The sequence below is a fragment of the Cydia strobilella genome, chromosome 5, assembly GCF_947568885.1.
Source record: "Cydia strobilella chromosome 5, ilCydStro3.1, whole genome shotgun sequence".
Taxonomy (NCBI): domain Eukaryota; kingdom Metazoa; phylum Arthropoda; class Insecta; order Lepidoptera; family Tortricidae; genus Cydia; species Cydia strobilella.
In genome coordinates, this window is record NC_086045.1 from 15520704 (window position 1) to 15543688 (window position 22985).

General features: G+C 37.9%; 1 protein-coding gene across 1 annotated transcript; it reads right to left on the bottom strand.

Moving 5' to 3' along the window:
• Positions 1 to 4005: 4005 nt before the first annotated feature.
• Positions 4006 to 22985, bottom strand: LOC134741779 (myosin-11-like). Its single transcript, XM_063674674.1, has 18 exons — positions 22838 to 22985; positions 20676 to 20782; positions 20037 to 20127; positions 17704 to 17804; positions 14238 to 14418; positions 13961 to 14118; positions 12415 to 12536; positions 11379 to 11490; positions 11118 to 11294; positions 10276 to 10397; positions 9707 to 9803; positions 8515 to 8665; positions 8294 to 8406; positions 7886 to 7989; positions 7075 to 7201; positions 6365 to 6577; positions 5859 to 6008; positions 4006 to 4180 (listed from the first exon to the last, which is right to left on the bottom strand). The coding sequence occupies exons 1-18, from the start codon at positions 22983 to 22985 to the stop codon at positions 4025 to 4027; spliced, it is 2430 nt and encodes an 809-aa protein (XP_063530744.1). The 3' UTR covers positions 4006 to 4024.

Below are 22985 nucleotides of genomic sequence, written 5' to 3' on the forward strand. Positions count from 1 at the left end.
ATTTTTGTCTGTTTGTCTGTTTATCTGTTTGTCTGTTTATCTGTTTATTTGGGGATACTTAGAATCGATCACAGAACACGTTCCAACAGTTTTTAGAATTTTTGTCTGTTTGTCTGTTTATCTGTTTGTCTGTTTATCTGTTTGTCTGTTTATCTGTTTATCTGTTTGTCTGTTTATTTGACCGCGCATCAAATGAAAATGGCTGAACGGATTTTGATGCAAACTTTACTAATCTGTCAAAAAATCCACGGCCAGGTTATAGGCTATAAAAATTTGAGAAATTTCACCCCTAAGGGGGTTAAAAAGGGGATGAAAGTTTGTATGGGGTTCAAGATTTATTTTAAGGTAGCAATTTGAAACTTCGTAAAAAGATATATTATTAAATTACAAGAAAACTAATTTCAGCGTTTTTGAAAATGCATCCCCTAAGGAGGTGAAAAAGAGGTTGAAAGCTTGTATGGAGATACATTTTTTTTTCGAGTGCGTTACTTGAAACTTTGTATATGGGCATATTATTATAATACAGGAAAAGTGATTTTAGCGTTTTCAAGAATTCGTCTCCTAACGGGGTTAAAAGGGGGTTGAAAGTTTGAATCCATTACAAATGTATTTATCAGTACGGTTTTTACTCACTATTATTTTAGTCGCTTTTGGCGACATAAATAAATAATATTTAAAATATTTTGAAATATGTCTCACGATAGCTTAAGTGCGACCATTACAAATGCTATGAAACTTCTAAGAAAGGCATAATAGACGATTACAAAAAAAGTAACTTCGACGTTTTTGGAATTTTAACCCCTCAGGGGGTTGAAAAGGGGATGAAAGTTTGTCTTGGGGTGCAAATTTTATTTCAAGCTAGGAACTTGAAACTTTGCAAAAAGGTATTATATTAAAAAGCAAGAAAATTACTTTCAGCGTTTAAAATTCATCCCCCAATGTGGTGAAAAAGGGGTTAAAAACTTTATCTTTATAACTACTTATATCATTTAAGCTACTAGGCCAAGTTAGGTATCGTTTTTATATAAATCGGGTATGCCGAATTCCATTTCGGAAAACACAAAAAATATGAAGAAAAAAACTATTCTCATAATGATAACGGAAAATGGATGGAGACTGCGTTTGTATGGAGAAGCGGCCGTGCCCTTTCATCTTAATAATGGCCACGAAGGTGGGTACTTTAAAAAAAAAAAACATTTTTCTATGTCGTTTGCGGAGTAAATGTCAAACGATTTGGGACTTATACGCGTCCCCATGGGGAACACCCAAATATTCCGAAATACGTTATTCCGATTTTTATAACTACGATTTTCATAATCCCGATTTTTTGAAGTCCAAAATATCAAAATTATGATTTTTAAAAACACGATGGAATAAAATCACGAATGAGCTATTTCCGAAAACTCAAAATCCGATTGTCACTTGACCGAAAGCTTAAAGTTCTGATTTTACACTTTTCCGAAAATATTTTTTCCGAATTCCTAAATTCCGAAAAATCATTGTCCGATCGGAAACTAAATAATTCGGTATTCAGAAATTCGGTCTTTTGGAAGGTCGGAAAAATGAAATCCGTGATATTCAAATGAAGACTCACGTTATAGTAATTATTACGGCTGCCTGTCGTGCCGCATTATGTTAAATTCGGCATAAAATATTTTTGGCATAAAAGTTCCGCATAAATAAATTAGGCAGAACTGCGAACCTGCGAACCCGAACTGTTGCTAGAAGTGGGTTAGGTTAGCTTTAGAACTGCGACCCCCAAGAAAACGAACTGTTGCCAGAAGTGGGTTAGGTTAGGTTAGAACAGCGGCCCCCAAGAAAACGAACTGTTGCCAGAAAAGTGGGTTAGGTTAGGTTTAGAACTGCGACACCCAAGAAAACGAACTAACAATATATTCGGAATATCGTTATTCGGAAATTTAAAACTTGGGATATTTAAAATAGGAATCACGTCAATTCGGAATAAGGGCAATTCAGAATTCGTGATTTCAAAAATCGTAATTGTTAAATTCGGTGTTTGCCACCATCGGAATTGTTATAATCGGAATTATGTAGTTCGGAATTTTCAAAATTCGGCTTTTTGGGATTTCGGAAATATAAATCTGTGTGATTTTCATCATTCGTAATTACGACAGTCGGAATTTTGATGGATCGAGCATTTAAAAATCGAAATGATAAAATTCGACATTCTAAAATTCGGAATAAAAATTATCGGAATTATGTAGTGTACCCGATACCATGCCTTCCCGAAAAAAATAGAATCTTTCGCGAAAGTCTCGCAACGCATTGATGCCACAAGGGGCACGGTCTTAGGAGTTTGAGAAAGACCACGGTGAGACTCAGTGGCGCTCTAGCCGGCAGGTCGCTTCGCTTTCCAGCGCGAGTCTCGATTGTGATACCAAAGACACGCATACGCAATACATATGTAGGCGCAGATCCTGACGGAGTGTGGCGCCGGAGAAGCCGTGTTCATCCCGCGCATCCCCCTCATACCGAGCAACTTCCCGTTCCGCTTCAAATGGCTACAGGTCCCCGTGAGCGTCTGCTTCGCCATGACCATCAACAAGTCGTAGGGGCAGACGCTGCGCGCCGCCGGCGTCATGCTTAGACTGATTTGACTGGAGGACCGATTTGGATGATATTTGCCATGGACATGATTTGGATAGGTACAGTCAAGGACGTAAAACTACAAAAATGGTACTGTATCGTTCGATAATATATATACACCTACTTCTCTATGTCGTTTAAATCACGTCAAAAATTTGAATAAGGGATAAAAATATATTGATTTTGGAGTGTAGTTTTATTTTGTGGTACCTAATTGTAAAATATTTTATCCGAACTACAGTCCTCTAGCGTATCCGTCTGTCAAATTTACTTCAAGTTCCGCCTCCAGGGGAGAAGGAGATAAATTAGGGGTGCATTATAGCCGCTTACTGACATAGACCGAATTCCACGCAGGCGAAGCCGCGGGCACAGCTAGTGTTATGGAATTTCTTGTTTTGCGTAATATTCCCTATTCAATTTATTTCAAAGGTTTTTTTTTTTTCAACTTTCTTTTCTCTTTCTCTCCCAAAGAGAAAACAATTTATGCTTAATAATATGTACTTACCTTCGGGTTTCATAATTCGCTAATCATCCGAGAACATGACGTGAAAACGTAACGTGTTTTGCTAGCCTTATGACCGGCTTCGGAGTTTTCATAGCTTGGTAAAGTGAGGCTTATACCATAGAGGTATAATACTTAACTTTACTCTTTGGCTTATACTAAAGAAGAGACGCGTTCCATATTAGATTTTCATACATTGGCCCGCCTGCTGACATCTCTATTGCACTCGCATTATTATATTGATACAACCGGCATCATAATAGAGATGTCAACAGACGGGTCAATGTACGAAAATCTATACTTAAGTAACTAGGAGGATATAACCAAACGGAGTATCCGTTAACAGGCGTTCCCCTCTGTCGAAAATAGTCGGCCAATGGTCATACACAATGTATGGACTGATGTTTGTCTGACATGGCATTTGACGTTCCCTCCCCCGCAAATATTGGCAGACTTTTTTGTACTGCAAATTACAGACGTGGCGGCTCCGTTCAAAAGTTAGCTCTATTTATCAGATTTTCCAAAATGTCAATATCCAGGGAGGAAAATGGGGCCTAGGCCTATGAAGAAGCCATACTCCTATCGACTCCATAGCTGACTTTAGTAATACCGTGCTATGAAATAGGAGATGAGATTCTTTTCGTATTCTTTGCGCTGTAAAGTACTCACACATGTGATGTTACCGTCACTATTCTGTAGTACGGAGGTTATTTTTTTCCATTGGTATTGGTAGTAAGGTAAAAAAAAACGATTTCGTTCAAATTTAATAAGTATATTTCAAACACAGACAGATTAATTTTGATATTTTATTAAATGACACCGAGGCTACATAAATAACAAACACATGTCCTAAACCGTGTCCTAAATTACGCGAAGATATTATTATAACCTCGAAAACTTGTTGCGATAGACGCGTTACTGCGCTAATTCTAGATTCGGTATGGTCTCTTTCTTACATACGTATAAGGAGTCGGTGGTTAGCGTATCAGCTTCCTTGAACTTGTTTTGGCTTTGTGAGCCGGTAGCCCACGTTCGTAGGAGCTCGCGCTCGAGCTGCGCGCGCCGGCGGTCCTATAATAGACAAACTTCATTAAAAGTAAAGAAATTAGTAATAAAAGTTACAGAAAAAAAACCTTGTCACTATGAATAATAATTACCTACACAGGGTGGTCCACGGTATTTTTTACTCCTTATGACACTTATATGAACTTCAGTTGTAACTGACTAGCTAAAGAACTAGCAATTTATGTAACAAAATGTTAAAGTACTAAATTTAGCTTTATAGTCGATTTTAACTTTTAATACAGTTGCTCAAAAAATGCTACTTTTCGTGGCTGTTTAGCGTGCGGAAAGTTGGTTTTCGCGAACTAGTGCTTTTTACTTTTCCAATTTTTTTAAATTTTTACTTGTTCCAATTCATGACTACTTATTGATGAGTGTTAATATTAGTTTCCTTTAAACGTCGTAATCAACATAAAAACTTATTGTTAATGTAAGAATACGAAAAATATGCATATTTCATATTTTATTACATACCTCTTCATCATTATAAGTATTATAACACGTATATTTTTAAATATCGAAAAACCGTTCTTAATAAGTTGTCTGAATGGAACGGAACGCCTGTCAAAGAAGAGACGTATTTTCTTACTGCAAGAATGTTTTAAGTTTCCAAAGGCAACAATAGATATTGTTTTTATAAATATACGATACACAAATAATCGTAAATAACGATATTTAGGTAATAATAGTACAATGTTTTAATATTTACAATTGTTTCTGTCTTATAGAACATGCATTTGAAAAAAAAAACTTTCGTTGAAGTGGGTTCAATAATAATAACAAAATCTATTCTAGTCGAATAAAAGCTAGAAGAAAAACACCTCTTCATAATGTCAATGTCAATGATGTCACAGGATTAATAATATAAAAGTTCCGAATTTCATTCTTTACTTGTTGCTTTTCTTATTTTTTCTCAACTGTATTAAAAAACGTCGTTCGATACACGTGCGTAAATGTCATTCTTCACTCGTCCCGAGTCTTGCCACTCGCCTACGGCTGTTGGCAAGATATCTCGGTACTCGTGACGTGACATACTTTCCGCACTAGCATCGAAATGTACTATTAATACCCGTAACGATTGGAAAAGTAACTGCAAATATAGGTACACAATACAATAATCCATAAAGTATGATAATACAATAATCTGGTACGGATCTGATGATGGAACCAGAAGATGGACAGAGGATCTCTTCGGTAGCTACTGGTAGATCCCTCGAGATTGGTTTGGACGAGTTTCATTCTTTGAGGAAATTAAATACAGCCGACAATAATTAAGCATGTTTTTAAAAATGAAATGTTTTTCAGCACTTATTGCCTGATGTTACTTTTTACCTGCTTGATGCAAATGGTGAAACACGTGTACGTGAACTCTACCCGCGTTGCACACTAAGCGTAGCGTACCTAGCTAAACGGCTCTAGATAGCTCCTACTTCCACCAGCTTGATGCGTACGAGGACGTGGCTTGCGTGTTCCCGTCTCCTTAACACCATCGAGGCTGACGTGCACGTGAGTCTACTCTCACCGTACGCACTCCACGAGTTCCAACTGGCTACTTCCTCCCACCAGCTTGATGCGTATACGAGGACGTGGCTCGCGTGTTCCCGCCTCCTCAACACCATCGAGGCTGACGTGCACGTGAGTCTACCCTCACCGTACGCACTCCACGAGTACCAGCACTTCCTCCCACCTGCTTGATGCGCACGTAGCTCTCGCGCTCTAGTTGCTGCGCCTGCGCGTGCACGACGCCCTCGAGCCGCAGCACGCGGGCGCGTTCGACACGCAGCGCGGACCAGGTGCTCGCGCTACTCAGGTACGTCTTTGACATCAGGTTTGACAACTGAACAGATATGAAAAAAAGATATAAAATTTATGTTTGTAGGTTTTGCGATTTCTTCAAATCGTTAAAATTAAACCCCCTAATTAATAAAAGTTTACAAGCCTCAATCAGTTAATTTATGTTTTATCCCTTTCTTATATGTAAGTCCAAATGACAGATTAAGACAAATGATTTGAGGTTCGTAGCGCGTTTATGAGTAACGCCAAAAATTTTGCGTCTCTTAAGCACAACTGTATCGTCTGTATCACTATCATGAGGCAGATTGCAACTAAATGGTACCTCTTGTATACAGTTAGGTACTTACATTATTACGAAATGTTATATATAATACTATAAATTATCTTCCATTATATTACCTCGCTACTACCCACTCGGTGTGGCATGGATGGCGTAGAATTAACGGTTTCCGTGAGTTGCGCGGCGAGCTCGTGTTTGGCGCGAGTGACGCGTGCGAACATTTCCGCACAGCGCTCGTGCCGCTCCAGCAGCAGCGTGCGCGCCATCGCTTCCGAAGCCAGCGCCTCACGCTCGCGCTTCAGCCGCTCCACTTGCGAGCACAGCTCGAAAACCTGTCAAATACAATTAGACCATCCAGAGACAGCACCCGTCATAAGCGATAGGCCGACCAATGTGGATGCGTACCTATAGCACGCAAGATTATGAAACCCAAAGCTCGACACCAACCTGGACCTGCCAAAATCATCACTTGCTACCAGTATAACGTACCTACATGAACCCGATCGACGCTTTAAGCAAATAGGGCTACGGATATATGTAAGTAATTGTAATTATAGTTGGTCAATCCAATTTGTCAGTCAGTAACAACCAGGAAAATTATACTTATCCCTTTCTTTTGGGTGCTAGTACTAGTGTAAGACAAAGATAGTGTGATTCTCTCTGTCTATGTTTGAAATGAGACAGTCCTTTGACAAACTATAGTAAAGGATGGCACTTTTATACTTTAAATATGACACGTTGACTCAAAACCATTTGAATTTACATTTCGAACAGGTAGGTAGAACCTATGCACAACGTGCTTATGATTTATACATAGAACTATAGTTACTTGGCTTTCCAGTTCTTCATGGGGAGTTTCGTAATCGCAGGATTTGTAACCGTTAAAACTTCGTAGCAGACTGACTTCCGTCCGAAGAGCGGAGATCTGATTCTCATAGCATGTCAGGCTTTCTTCCCTAGAAATACAAATAATTAGCGTTTCCGAAATCAAATCAAATAAATAACTAGCTGATGCCCACGACTTCGTTCGCGTGGATTTAGTATGTCCCGATACACCGCTTACATCCCTATTTAATCCTATTACGGGATGAATTTTTAAAAGCACAGAAATTAGTTTTCTTATTTTCTAATAGGTCTTTCTACAAGAAGTCCCTACTCAAATTGTTCCCGTTACAAACTTTCAACCCCCTTTTCCTTAGGGGAAGAATTTTTAGAAATGCTGAAATTATATACTTTTCTTGTGTTGTAACGTAGTGCCTCCATACGAAGTTTCAAGTCCCGCACTAAAAAAAAATTGATCCCTATACAAACTTTTAGCCCCCTTTTTACCCCCTTAGGGGATGAATTGTCAAAAACGCTGAAATTAGGTTTCAATCTTCTATTTAAATAAAATACTTTTTTACAAAGTTTCAAGTTCCTAGCTTAATAAAACTTGAACCCCATACAAACTTACACCCCCTTTTAAACCCCCTTAGGGGTTGAATATCTCAAAATAGCTTCTTATCTCTTGTACAATTTATAAATGCAACCTGGTGTGCAAATTTCAAATTTCTATCTTTTCGACTCTGCGTTGATGAATCAGTCAGTCAGGACACACGCATTTATACGAGTATAATATATATAGATAACAAAATAACAACATTATTTTCTTATTTTCTGTAAGTTCTTCAATTTTGTTCTGCAAGTTTGCAATTGTTTGTTCGTCTGTTTGCAACTCCTCCTCCTTCTCGTTTTCAAGTCGATTCTGCTGAAATGACATATATATGTAGGTATAAGTATCTACGTATGTAACGTGTATCTACACAGAAACTTTTAAACTGTGACTAAGTGTGAACATTTCAGTTGGCACTACTATGTATACCTATTCATCTCAGCTTCAAAAGGATTTCCCAAGAATCTTTAAGCTATTTTCGATTAAATTTAATATATACTACCTCGAAAAATCGATTTAGCTGTGCTTTATTGTTGTGAACATTCCTGCGTGTGGTTTTGTAAACGCCTATATATATTTGTATGCATATACTACTTTGCAGAAACAATAATATTACCAAGCCTTTCTTGTCCGCACGACTGACCTCCAGGTCTTTATTGACGCGCCCTAGGGCGTTCTTTGTTGCTTGCAGGTCATACAGAATGTCTAAATCTTGACATGAACATGGAACTATTGAAAAAATAATTTAAACGATATATATCAATAACCAATTGATGTTGATATTATCAGCTGAATTACGTATTAGACTATTTTAGTATTACATAGATTATAAATTACCTTTCCGAGGCAAGTATTCCAGACATTTCATGTGCTGTGCTTCAACCAAAGCACGGCAACGTTCTTGCAACAATTTATATTGCTCCTGTAGATCTTTTAAACGTATTTCTGTCTCCTGGGCCAGTGTTTCCGATGATTGCTTTCTTTGTTCCTGTTTAAAAACCCTTATATAACATGGTTGGTAGTTTTGATTATTTTCATCACATTTGCTCGAAAAAGATCTTATTTCATGCAGATATACTGAAGACCAAGGCATATATTGTTCCCGCGGGAGTTACGGATTATGAAAAAAATTTCGACTCCCGAGGAAGTTATAGCTTTTTTTTACTTGTGTCACTAATTTATGATACGAACCAAGTAGGTATAAATGAGTATTACTTTTAAAATACTTACGTTAATAATTTATTGTTATTGTAATGTTAAAAAATATTTACCGGTTAAAATATTTTTACAGAATTCTCAATCGTGGCTGAATGCCGTAAATAGGTATGTGCCTTCGATGCCTAACCTGTCAAAGAATGACAAAATGGCGAAACAATGTTTGAAATTTCACCGTATTTAAGAATTATTTCGATAAAATTTTAGTTTTTTCTTCGCAAATGTGATGAGAAACATTGTGTGTAACTCCGGGGATAAGAATATTGCAAACTTGAGTCTTTAATGCATCTAAAAACCTCGTTTGCCAAATTTCACTTACCCCTCTCGTACCCGTCTCGTATCACAATGTACTTTTATAATGATCGAGAAACTAAAACATTTACTTACTTCCGCTGTTTAATATTATGTATTACATTATTAATTTGACTGCAGGATAAGTTAACTAAAATACTAAAAATTCAGAAAAGTAGGGTGGTGGTAGGTAACTTCTTAATTAACAGACTTCCGTATGTTAACGACTCACTTTTGCCCTCCCTAAATACAAGTCTAAGGGCCTATCGCCAACATCGAAAAATTGAAATCAGAGAGAAATCAGAGCCAAGATCGTTTGCGCCTAATCTAATAATATCTCTCCCATATAAGTATGACAGAGAGACATTACAGTTTCGTTCGCTACGGCGCAAACGATTGCCATATAGGCTAGGCCCTCAGTATCTGCTTCACTATATAGTTCTTGCGTGTTCGAGCGTTTAGAGAGATGTTGGCGGTAGGCCCTCGGGGAGGCCGTATGCCTACTCCGTATAGTGTTTGTTACCTGATCCTCTAGCTTCGACAGTAGAGACGCTAGCTGAGATTCTCGCTTCTCAGCCTCTTGCATTAATACTGTGGCACGTTCTTGAAATTCTTTGACTCTGTTTGAAATGTTTTTTTAATATTATTTTGTTTAATTTGCCAAAAGCATTAATAAATAAGGCAATTTACGCCCATTACAAAACATAATTAAGGACATACTTAAGAAACAAATACAGAAATTACAACGTGATACAATTCTAATTTTATAAAAAGTTAGAAATGTCAATCAAAGTCAGAAAATCGTAGAGTACTCAACACACTAAACGCCCCTTACCTATATATACCTTAGCTTAGGTACTCTAATTAAACGTGACGCTATCGCCACGCATGAGTATACCTATAGAAGCTGTCTTGAAACTTTGGCGTCTTGTATTTATTTGTTATTTTGTGTCCAATTTATTATAAATTACTTATTTTCTATCTATTTAACTAGATTATTTATACAGTTCAGCATTTGTCATCATCCCAAAAATAAATTAGGATTGGACAGGAAGCATATTAAGTATACATGTGTTATTGTATATTACTTACTTTAACTGCAGTGCATCGCGTTGCCTGGATAACACTTCAATAGTTACTTCATTCTTTTGAGGCTCTGATTTTTTTATATGAGTGTCATGGCTTACTCCACAACAATTACTATGCTGTAGAAAATAATAAATACAGAAAGTTTAAGTAAAATGGATAGTAAATTTTCGACATGGGTTAACACTACTTACTCCGACAACATACCTGTTAGCCACCTACTTTTATTTAGCTTTTGTATAATAAGGGAATTATGAAAACAATAAGGGTTGCAACCCTTTAGAAGATACGGGAACCTTACGATAGTATCCTAACTTACTTTTCCTAAATGTAGGCCTACTTCCGGTTGGGCTGAAAACGTAGTTCTATCGTATTTATTTATGTATTTTATCAGCGGGCCGAGCACGGTTGCATTTGAACGCCTGTCACCATACCTGTCACGTTCTGTAACATTACAAGTATGTAAGTGCGAAAGTGATAGGTATAGTGACAGGCGATAAAAATACAACCATGCTGCCACCGCAGGACAGTTATGTCATGCTTAATTATATCATGTCGTGCGTGATAAATGTGACTACATACCTGGATGAGTACCTACTTAATGTCACAAAAACGTGATCCTATCAAATTAAGCAAAAATGATTTCACAGCAAACCTTCTGAGCATCTCCGCCACCATAAACTTTAGACTGTGGTTTACTTTTATGCTAAAGCGGTAGCCCATTGTTTTGAAGCCATGAAATCATGAAACACCTGCGATGAAATTCATAATTTCCCTGCACAGTTTTGTCGGAGTTGGGGGCTCCAGCACGGGGGCGTGTATATAGTTTGATGATGAAGGCTGTTTACCAATTGTCTGGGGCCACCCGCCCACTTGGGGCGGCTTGTGTTGGCGTTGGCACTGTGTTGGCGCTCGAGCTCAGCACAGCGCGCTCGCGCCGCCGTGGCCCTGTCCTCCGCTGCTGCCAGCATCTCTTTCATTCTGGCACAAGAAGCTCGCTCTCGGTGCAAATCCTCTAAAATTTTCTGCAGCAGAATTGAAATTAAGTACCGAGATTTGAGTTTTATGGAAACGACACGAAGATCGAGCAGGATTTCTTCACTCGTTACCTTGTTATCGCTGATGGTATCCTCCTTTTGTTTACTTTTCTTGAGTATAGAAAGCTCTCTTTGTAAACACTCTATTTTTTTCAACAGATTGTCTCTATCCTTCCAAGGCATTCTAAAATGAACAATTAAATAGTTGTAATCATTCTTAATAATTCCTAGAAAAAAGCCGACTTCACAAAACAGAGTGAGAAATCACCGAGTTCTGAGGTAACTCACGTAAAAAAACCGGCCAAGTGCGAGTCGGACTCGCGTTCCAAGAGTTCCGTACATTACACAATTTAAACAATGTATTTTTTATGTGAAACGTGAGTTACGTAAGTGAAATGTCTAAAAAACCCGTAGGGGTCGAATCAAAAACTACTTAAATCTAAATTAAAAATTAATTGTCCGACTCACGCTTGACTGCACATTTCTACTAGGTTTTCCTGTAATATATAGGTAAAGATCTATTTTGTGTATTATTTTTTTTAAACTTTAGACCCAGTAGTTTCGGAGATAAAGGGGGGGGGGAATGGTAAATTTTTGCCTATTTTCTTGAATAACTTCTAAATTGTTTATCGTAAAATTATAAAAAATGTATCTGAGATTCTCACTATTAAACTCTTTCATTTGATATATAACACGATATAGTTTGAAAAACTTTATTTTTTAATTTTCTCATTTACCCCCCAAAAGTGGCCTCCACGTTTAAAATTCATTTGTTTACGTTACATGTCCGTCTTTGGGTCTCAAACTTACATATGCATACCAAATTCAACTTAATTGGTCCAGTAGTTTTGGAGAAAATAGGCTGTGACAGGCGGACAGACAGACAGACAGACAGACAGACGCACGAGTGATCCTATAAGGGTTCCGTTTTTTCCTTTTGAGGTACGGAACCCTAAAAACCGGTCAAGTGCGAGTCGGACTCGCGTTCCAAGGGTTCCGTACATTACACAATTTAAACAATGTATTTTTCATGTGAAATGTCTTTAAAAAACAGCTTTAACAAAATGTATCTATATGTAAGTATTTAATAAAGATAAAGATACTTTACTTGGCAGCGTCTAAGCTCTGAGTTAGTTTATATTCTACATTTTTAACCGTTGTTAAAACAAGTTCTCGTAACTTTGTAGTTTCTTCATCCAACTCGGCGTTCTTAGTTTGCCACACTATATTCTGAAAGTATGACATTATATAAATATTTACAATTGTTTTTTCACCAAACCAGCTTATAAGGGCTCTCTTTATTCTTCAAATACTGACGCGCACGTTGCATTTTATCCACACGAGTGGCAACGATAAATATTGAATACCGTTCATTTGGATTTGATTTGTTATGTTTCACAGTTAGTATTTTCCTCGCGTTGGTGTAGTGAAACGTTCAGTCGGTGGCAAAGTTTGTTTAACCCTCGTGCCTTGAAACCTTTGCAACACTCAAGATTCCAATTTTCAAATCAATCTAAGCACGAGAGGTTGAACAACAACTTTGCCATCTTTTAAATCTTGTAACCATGATGGGTTCATGATGAGATGATAAAGACTGTACACGATAAAATCTGGCCATGCACGATCCTATATAATGATATATATTTTTACCGAATGCACATTTTGAAGCAGTTCTTTTATTTTTATCCATATGCTATCTTTAACTACTATAATAAACTAAACTAAACTTATGAAAAATATATAATTAAATTACAATTAGCTGTTGCCCGCGACTTCGTACGCGTGGATTTGTATGTTGGTGGTTATATATTCTACATGAGCATAGAACATTATGCAGCAAAAGATAGAAGTAGGGACGGTTAATCATTTACATATACAACGCATGAGTTTTGTCTGTCACAACCTACGAAGTTTCAAGCTCCTTAGTGAAAAAAAGTGTTCGCAATATAATTCCTCTCACCCCCCTTACAAGATTTTTAAGTATACTATTTAAAAGAATGTTCGTTCTCGATGCAAACTTTCAACCCTTTTTCACCAACTTAGGGGATTAATACAAACATTCAACCCATTTTAACTCCCGAATAAGGGCCAGTTGCACCATCTCACTAACCCGGAGTTAAGCGGTTAAACCGTTAACCCAGTGTCAAATTGCACTGCTAACCATGGTAACTCCAGGTTTAACCGATTAACCCCGGGTTAGAGAAATGGTGCAAGTGGCGCTAAAGTCCCCAAGCTCGGCCGAATTTCACCATACAAACGGAGTTTCGTTCTCATTTTAAAACTACGTTTTGGATTTTAATGAAACTTTGCACATACAATTGCATGAGGTATATCTAGTCCTGTAATTAGTTTATATAGCTCCAGTTTATAAAACAAACGAAATAGAGTAAAAACTTAAATTCGCTGTATTTTTTTTTACTATGGTATCTGAACCTACATAAACAAATTAGGTACAGGACTTATCCTATTGTAAGTACAAAATTTCAGAGCAATCTCAAGCTAGGCCTCTTAAAAATGAGAGCGTAACAACGTTTGTATGTAGAACCGAGCTTGCCGGGGACCCTTAATTAGCCACCTAGATTTATACTGCGGAACGGTATTTTGTTCCGAGTTCGTCAGTCTTATATTATTTACTACTTTCTGGTTGTACTTACTTGACCTTCGTAAACAAACACCCTGTTCTCGTTGCGTTGTATAGCGCGTACAAATTTCAATATATCCAGGCGTCGCCTTATCAGCTCGGTACCCATGGCTAGGACTTCATCGCGTACCTCACAAAGCTGAACAGTTAGCTGCTGGAGTATCTTCGGCCCTGTTGCAAATAGGAATGAAATGGGAACGTGCATTCAGGCTTATTAGCTACCTACTACATGCTACTACGAATATTGAGCGTATCGGTCTGATTATATTATATGACTTTAGTATAAGTACCAAGAACTCCTTTAATTTCAGTTCGGGGCTGCGTGGACGAGGCCTCGGTCATGAGCAGCAGGTCATGGGCCGGCCAGTCTGTGACGGACAGCACACGCACCTCTCCGATGGGCCGCGAATTGAGCATGCCAGACCTTGCCTCCATGTCACGCAATTGGGTGTATCGATCGATGTACTCATTCTATAGGAAAAGAGCATAATCTGGTATCCCTTATTTAACCTAAATTAATATGGCAATTGTCTTCTTATGGTTTTTCTATCACAAACAAATGTCAAAATGATGGAAGGAGACGCTTATCAGCACCATGTTAAATTTGACTTTTTTATCCATAGAGTTATTACGGTCACGAGTGGATTACATTTACACTGGTGCCGTATTAGATCTCCCAGCAGGATCTGACTGGGTCCATCATCTAGATCCAGGATATTCCTCGAAGAATTAATAAATTAAATAATTTCTGGTATCGCTGTGAGTTAATAAATAAAACAATAATAAAACACATAATGCCATCCTGACCATTATGGCAGACAGGGTTGACGGCAGTGTTGGCCGTAATTGTTAATTTTAATTAACCATTGATCAATTTTATTAACCATTAGTTCCGCCATTAACCAATTGCATTAAAGTTAATTCGGATTAAAGTTAATTCGGATTAAATTTTTGAGACGTTAATGGCCATTGAAGTTAATTCGGATTAACTTTAATTCGGATTAACTTCAATGGCCATTAAAGTTTCAAAAAATTAATTAGAATTACTCTCAATTGCATTAACGTCTAATAAAATTACATTCGTGATATTTTAAAATGAGACAGCAAAATGACCCTGACTGAACCCTGGCAGTAGTAGCAGTACCTACCTACTACCTAGTAGAATTCTGGTTTGGTGCAACACAGACATACGCGGTTTTGGTCATTTAAATCGTCTTGATGAGCACTTCGGAGAGCCGTACCCATGATAGAGCTGATGCTGAACCCTGGCAGTACCTAATGGATCTAAGGTTTGGTGCAACATAGGCACACGCTGTTTTAGTCATCCGACTCGTCTTGATGAGCACTTCGGAGAGCCATACCCATGATAGAGCTGATGCTGAACCCTGGCAGTACCTAATGGATCTAAGGTTTGGTGCAACATAGGCACACGCTGTTTTAGTCATCCGACTCGTCTTGATGAGCACTTAGGAGAGCAGTACCCATGATAGAGCTGATGCTGAACCCTGGCAGTACCTAGTGGATCTAAGGTTTGGTGCAACATAGGCACACGCTGTTTTAGTCACCCGACTCGTCTTGATGAGCACTTAGGAGAGCAGTACCCATAATGGAGCTGATGCTGAACCCTGGCAGTACCTAGCGGAACTAAGGTTTGGTGCAACATAGGCACACGCTGTTTTAGTCACCCGACTCGTCTTGATGAGCACTTAGGAGAGCAGTACCCATGATAGAGCTGATGCTGAACCCTGGCACTACCTAGTGGATCTAAGGTTTGGTGCAACATAGGCACACGCTGTTTTAGTCACCCGACTCGTCTTGATGAGCACTTAGGAGAGCGGTACCCATGATAGAGCTGATGCTGAATCCTGGCAGTACCTAGTGGATCATGGGTACCGCTCTCCTAAGTGCTCATCAAGACGAGTCGGGTGACTAAAACAGCGTGTGCCTATGTTGCACCAAACCTTAGATCCACTAGGTACTGCCAGGGTTCAGCATCAGCTCTATCATGGGTACTGCTCTCCTAAGTGCTCATCAAGACGAGTCGGGTGACTAAAACAGCGTGTGCCTATGTTGCACCAAACCTTAGATCCACTAGGTACTGCCAGGGTTCAGCATCAGCTCCATTATGGGTACTGCTCTTCTAAGTGCTCATCAAGACGAGTCGGGTGACTAAAACAGCGTGTGCCTATGTTGCACCAAACCTTAGATCCACTAGGTACTGCCAGGGTTCAGCATCAGCTCTATCATGGGTACCGCTCTCCTAAGTGCTCATCAAGACGAGTCGGGTGACTAAAACAGCGTGTGCCTATGTTGCACCAAACCTTAGATCCACTAGGTAGTGCCAGGGTTCAGCATCAGCTCTATCATGGGTACTACTCTCCTAAGTGCTCATCAAGACGAGTCGGATGACTAAAACAGCGTGTGCCTATGTTGCACCAAACCTTAGTTCAGCTAGGTACTGCCAGGGTTCAGCATCAGCTCCATTATGGGTACTGCTCTCCTAAGTGCTCATCAAGACGAGTCGGGTGACTAAAACAGCGTGTGCCTATGTTGCACCAAACCTTAGATCCACTAGGTACTGCCAGGGTTCAGCATCAGCTCTATCATGGGTACTGCTCTCCTAAGTGCTCATCAAGACGAGTCGGATGACTAAAACAGCGTGTGCCTATGTTGCACCAAACCTTAGTTCCGCTAGGTACTGCCAGGGTTCAGCATCAGCTCCATTATGGGTACTGCTCTCCTGAGTGCTCATCAAGACGAGTCGGATGACTAAAACAGCGTGTGCCTATGTTGCACCAAACCTTAGATCCATTGGGTACTGCCAGGGTTCAGCATCAGCTCTATCATGGGTACGGCTCTCCGAAGTGCTCATCAAGACGATTTAAATGACCAAAACCGCGTATGTCTGTGTTGCACCAAACCAGAATTCTACTAGGTAGTAGGTAGGTACTGCTACTACTGCCAGGGTTCAGTCAGGGTCATTTTGCTGTCTCATTTTAAAATATCACGAATGTAATTTTATTAGACGTTAATGCAATTGAGAGTAATTCTAATTAATTTTTTGAAACTTTAATGGCCATTGAAGTTAATCCGAATTAAAGTTAATCCGAATTAACTTCAATGGCCATTAACGTCTCAAAAATTTAATCCGAATTAACTTTAATCCGAATTAAATGGCTAATGGTTAATGGCCATTAACCTTTTTAATTGTTAATTTTTAATGGTTAATGGCATTAGCGTTCGGCCAACACTGGTTGACGGTGTTTATTTGAACAACTGCTGCCTCATTCATGTGCGCAGGAACTTATAAATATTTAAATATGTAAATAAATATGTAATAAGGAATTGATAATAATAATAATATAATTAATTTTGCTGTTACTATAACCGTTGTATAAGATTACCCATAAGCATTACTAACGCTGATTGATCCCAGTTGGTCGTTGAATAAAGAATTTATATTTATTTATATTTTATTGCATTTATAAAATAAATTCATGTAGATTAGTCTAGCATAATTTATAATGTAATTTCATATTATAAGAATAAATATTTAATCTAGGTAATCTAGGATATACAAGAATGTAGGTTGTCTGAGAGATCGTTCTTTAGCGAGAAGAACGCCGATTATGTTACCTCTACTTAATACGTTTGTGGTTTGTACCATTTCCTTTTGTTGAGGTATTCATTTCGAGTTTTGCTATACATATGTTCTTGTTATTATGTCGTATATAAAATTAAATGAATCTAAGATACCTGCTGTTGAATAAATTGCTTTCGAAATTTTAAAAACTCTTGCCGCTTATCTTCAAGTCCACCTTCTGATTGAGCAGTCTGGGGTAATACCGTTTCTTGATCTACAACAAATAGAATAACAGTACCACAACCCATATATTGCCTATCATGTTATTAATTTTGAGTAGCTGTACCAGTCACGCGTCACGCTCCTCGATTGTTACGCCATTTAGGGTAAATTGGACATTTCAGGTCGCCGCCTGCCTGCAATACGGCCACATCTCAAAATATATGATTATTGGAGATCCAATCTTAATTAAAATTAATAAAGTTAAGTTCACAAGAATGGAAGTATGGAAAATTTTTGCTAGGACCATAAATGGCGTGACAATCGCGGAGCGTGATGAACCATACGCTTAAAAAACAAAATAAGGATCAACAGTTATTTTCCCCTCACTAGCTCGGAAAGTTGTCTTTTAACCTTCAAAACAAGCGGGGAAAAACGCGTTTTATCCACTAGTGGGGAAAGTAATTTGACCTTGGATGGAGCGTGTTTAAGTAGCTTGACAGATAACAAAACGTAAAACGCTCATGATAATGGTTCGTTCGATATTAATTATCATTAAATAAATGGTTTGAGAATCTAATAAAAAATATCAAATTTAGCTTTATTTAATGATTTTAAGTCATAAACCTTAAATTTCCATAAGAAACGTTTGTTTTTTTATAATGATGTTAAATATAATTCTGAACGCACAAGTTAAGTCGATGCAATTTCGAAACGCATCCTTGACATTTCATACGTATGAAATGTCAACATTGTCAACAATTTTTTTTACTTTTAAAACTTTTCTCACCGACTCGCGTAAAAATACACAACTTCCAGAGTTTTCTGTTATAATATCGTAAAAAAATGAGTGATTCCAGTGATGAAGATGATCTAACGCCTGTGGATGTTGCACTTTCCTCGCTATAGTGAGGTGAAAAGTTTTGTGTTACACACGGGTGCAAATGTATTTTACTTCTCGTGTGTTGAAGCACTCGCTTCGCTCAGGATTCTATTTTAGAACCACTCGCTTCGCTCGTGGTTCAACTATAGATTCCTTTCGCTTACTCGTGTTTCAATTCCACACTCGCGGGTAAAATACAACTTTGCACCCTTGTATAACAAATAACTTTTCCCCTCACTAGCTCGAAAAGTTGTCTTTTAACCTTCAAAACAAGCGGGGAAAAACGCGTTTTATCCACTAGTGGGGAAAGTAATTTGACCTTGGATGGAGCGTGTTTTAGTAGCTTGACAGATAACAAAACGTAAAACGCTCATGATAATGGTTCGTTCAATATTAATTATCATTAAATAAATCGTTTGAGAATCTAATAAAAAATATCAAATTTAGCTTTATTTAATGATTATAAGTCATAAACCTTAAAATTCCATAAGAAACGTTTGTTTTTTTTATAATGATGTTAAATATAATTCTGAACGCACAAGTTGAGTCGAAGCAATTTCAAAACGCATCGTTGACATTTCATACGTCAGAAATGTCAACATTGTCAACAAATTTTTTACTTAAAAACTTTTCTCACCGACTCCGTAAAAATACACAACTTCCAGAGTTTTCTGTTATAATATCGTAAAAAAATTAGTGATTCCAGTGATGAAGATGATCTAACGCCTGTGGATGTTGCACTTTCCTCGCTATAGTGAGGGGAAAAGTTTTGTGTTACACACGGGTGCAAATGTATTTTACTTCTCGTGTGTTGAAGCACTCGCTACACTCAGGATTCTATTTTAGAACCACTCGCTTCGCTCGTGGTTCAACTATATAATCCTTTCGCTTGCTCGTGTTTCAATTCTACACTCGCGGGTAAAATACAACTTTGCACCCTTGTATAACAAATAACTATTGTTTTACAAGGGGGCAAAGTTGTTGTTTAATAGGTACCCGAGCAAGATAAAGATTCCAAAATTGAACCACGAGCGTAGCGAGTGGTTTTAAAAACGGAATCTTAAGCGTTGCAGTCTTGAGGGTTTCAAGGTAAGAGGATTAAACACATTTTGCCACCGAGTGAAACACAAAAATTTTCACCACATCAACACAAGGAAAATACGAAGTGTAAAATATTAAGCAAAATCAAAGCAAATCGATTTAAAATGAAAGTTATTAAATATTTATAATTCAAAATCATCATTTAAAAGTCAATTCTACCAGCAGACATAGGTAAGAACACAACTTAAAATTTGCATTTAATTACTTTGCCTCACATGTGAATAAAATGCAACTTTCTTATCACTTTTTGAACAATCAAGAGAGCCTACCAGCAGCTGGTGTGGTGAAAAAACATATACTTACTCAGCTTAACATTTTTATTCAAAGGTTTAGTTTTGATAGCTTCAGAGGATCCAGGTTCTTTTGTTGCAGGTATGTCTTCTGCTGACACGGCCTAAAAATAAAATCAAAGGTACTAGTAAAATACCTGTTGAAATAAAATAAAATAAAAATTAACATTACCCAGTATAGTCCATACAACCTTCGCGAGGACCTTCGCAAATTTTACTTATAATTATATAATACTCATATCAATGTTTATCAGATCACAGGCTACACTTTGCCCTTACCATAACGGCCCCGACAAGCCCCGATATAATCACAAGGTTTTTATATTTGCAACATATATATATATATAATAAGTGATAAGTTTCGTTTTATCGTCAGGGCCAGCCAAGGCAACACATGGAAACATTATCTTAAAATTAGCCAACATTTTTCCTTGCTACCGTGGATGAAATTCGATTTCTGTCACGATGTTCTCAGTAGCACCTCAAGTGCCTCAGGGCTCCTTGCCACTCGTAGTCCGTCGCGGCTTGGAGATCTGACAAGATACCAGTGCGATTCGTTTCAACAATACTAAAGATCTCACCCTATAATTTACTACGCACTACGTACGTCGACTCTTTTGCGGTAGTCCAGTAAAAGTAGAAATAAACATACAGATTGTACAGTGGAGCATGTTGGATCATCGGTATAAGATTGTTTTCTTGGCGACGGCACGCTGTGGGAACTGCCCTTCTTCTTAACAGCTACCGCAACCGGCAGCCCTGTGTTAGTGTATTATTTAATCGATTCAATACATTCTTCATTCTAGATAAGATAAGATTCCTTTATTGTCAGAACTTCTAGTATCTAAGTAGCAAAATTTAAAGTGGGTAAAACACGTCTTAATATCCACCCTACACTTAAACCAAAAAAATGCTTTTTTTGAAGCATTATAAATACGATACTACTATTGAAAAAAATCTTAGTTCCGAAAATCGACCAAGCTCCTCCTTTTTATACACACGCGCGCACACACACACACAGGATTTTAAAAGGTCGGCAACGCGCATGTAACATCCCTGAGGTTATACAGGCGTCTACAGGGTACGGTGACCGCTTACCGGGCCATTATATAGGCTTATAAGGTATACAGACCGTATGCTTGATTGCGATTGCTACCGACGTGGTATTAAAAACACACACCGAAACACATACATCCCAACCCCACATCTTATCCCAAGTATTCCCTTTCAGAAGTACATATTTATTTAAGAGCCTGGTATAGATAACATTTTCTCACTGAGCTCGTTCATTTACCTGTACTAACAATGGCATTCTGTTAAACAAAAGAAATAATGGCTTTTGTTTAACAGAATGCCATTGTTAGTACAGGGAAGAAGTGAACGAGCTCAGTAGAGAAAATTTTATCTATAACGATTTTGGAGCAAAAATGAAAAATTGATAGATTTAGTCGTTAAAATTGTACACGTTTTGTTACGTAATATTTATTTAAATAACAAGTATTGGTTTCTATTAGCGCGTTTTCTCATCTTGTCTTTTAATAATGAGGTCGCGAGCGTGCGTCACCGGTAGGTTATATGAAGAGAAGGGGCAGTTTTTAAAAATTAATCAAAAAATTATGGTGGTAAATAATACAAATTGATGTATAAGAACAGTTTCAGCAAATGTTGTAGATTGTTTAAGATTAAAAATTACGTTGAAATTAAATCGATTTTCAGAGAAATTGTCACTTGTTTTGAAGTAATTTCTGGAGAAAATTTATTTCGTTTAACTTTCAATTACACTACTTCAAAGTCATAATAATAAAAATGTAATCTGTAAAAGGTGGAGTACAGGATATGTGTAATACAAAACTACCATTAATAGCCGTCCAAACTATAAAATTTACAAATAAGAGCGACAAAATCAGTACTTTACTCGCGTTTACCTAAACGTCGATCAGAAAAAAAATTATTACTAATTTAGTGGGTCTGTTTAAAAAAAATTGATCTGTAAAACGGCAAGATGAGAAGACGTGCTAATAGAAACAAGTACTTGTTATTTCTATTACGTTTCAAAAGGTGTACAATATCAGCGACTAAATCTATCAATTTTACATTTTTGCGACTAAATTCTATAACGGGCTCTTAACATTATGGGTGTCATTAAATCGATCTGCAAAATATTCCTATTTTGATGAACAAAAATATATATTTGGTTAGCCAGAATCAGCAACTTAAGGTTAGCAAGTACCTATTTCTAAACCAGTTCGCAATTAATGTCATACTGAGCTGCTCTAAATGGATTTGGTTGGCAAAATAATTGTTTGATCGGCTGTAAACGATCCTCCATTAATCAAATTTTGTTAAGCAATCAGTGGGTAAGCGGAACTGATCCGCATAAATTGGTATTTAGCTGATGAACAATCAGTTGATCAGCAAATGTCTAACCAAACTAACCTCCCTACCCCCTTTGCTGATCAGCTGATTTTTTAAACAAAAAAAATATTGGCCATCATTTGATTACTACCCTTTCATTTTGTCCTCCAAATCACTTACTGCACACTAACTTTGTTTTATAGTATCAGTTGGTTTCTGTGAATGCCGCAGTCCTAACCTAACCCACTTTTCTAGTAGCCTAACCTAACCCACTTTTCTAGTAGCAGTTGGTTTCTGTAAAAAGGCGCAGTCCTAACCTAACCCACTTTTCAAGTAGCAGTTGGTTTCTGTAATGGTTGTAGTTCTAAACTTTTTTTTTTTTTTTTTTATACAGGGGAAATGCGTTGCGCATACCACCCGGGTGCGGGGATGTACCCGGGATGGTTATGTGGGACTCACCACGTAAGTCCGGTATACCCACTAAAACCACCTGTCTGTCGCCTCGGTGCTGTAAGGCGAGGCCATGGGAACGCCAGTGCACTCTACCATGACCCCGCAGCGAACGGCTGTTAAGCCCCTTCTCTGGAGGAAAACTCCAACCATCCAT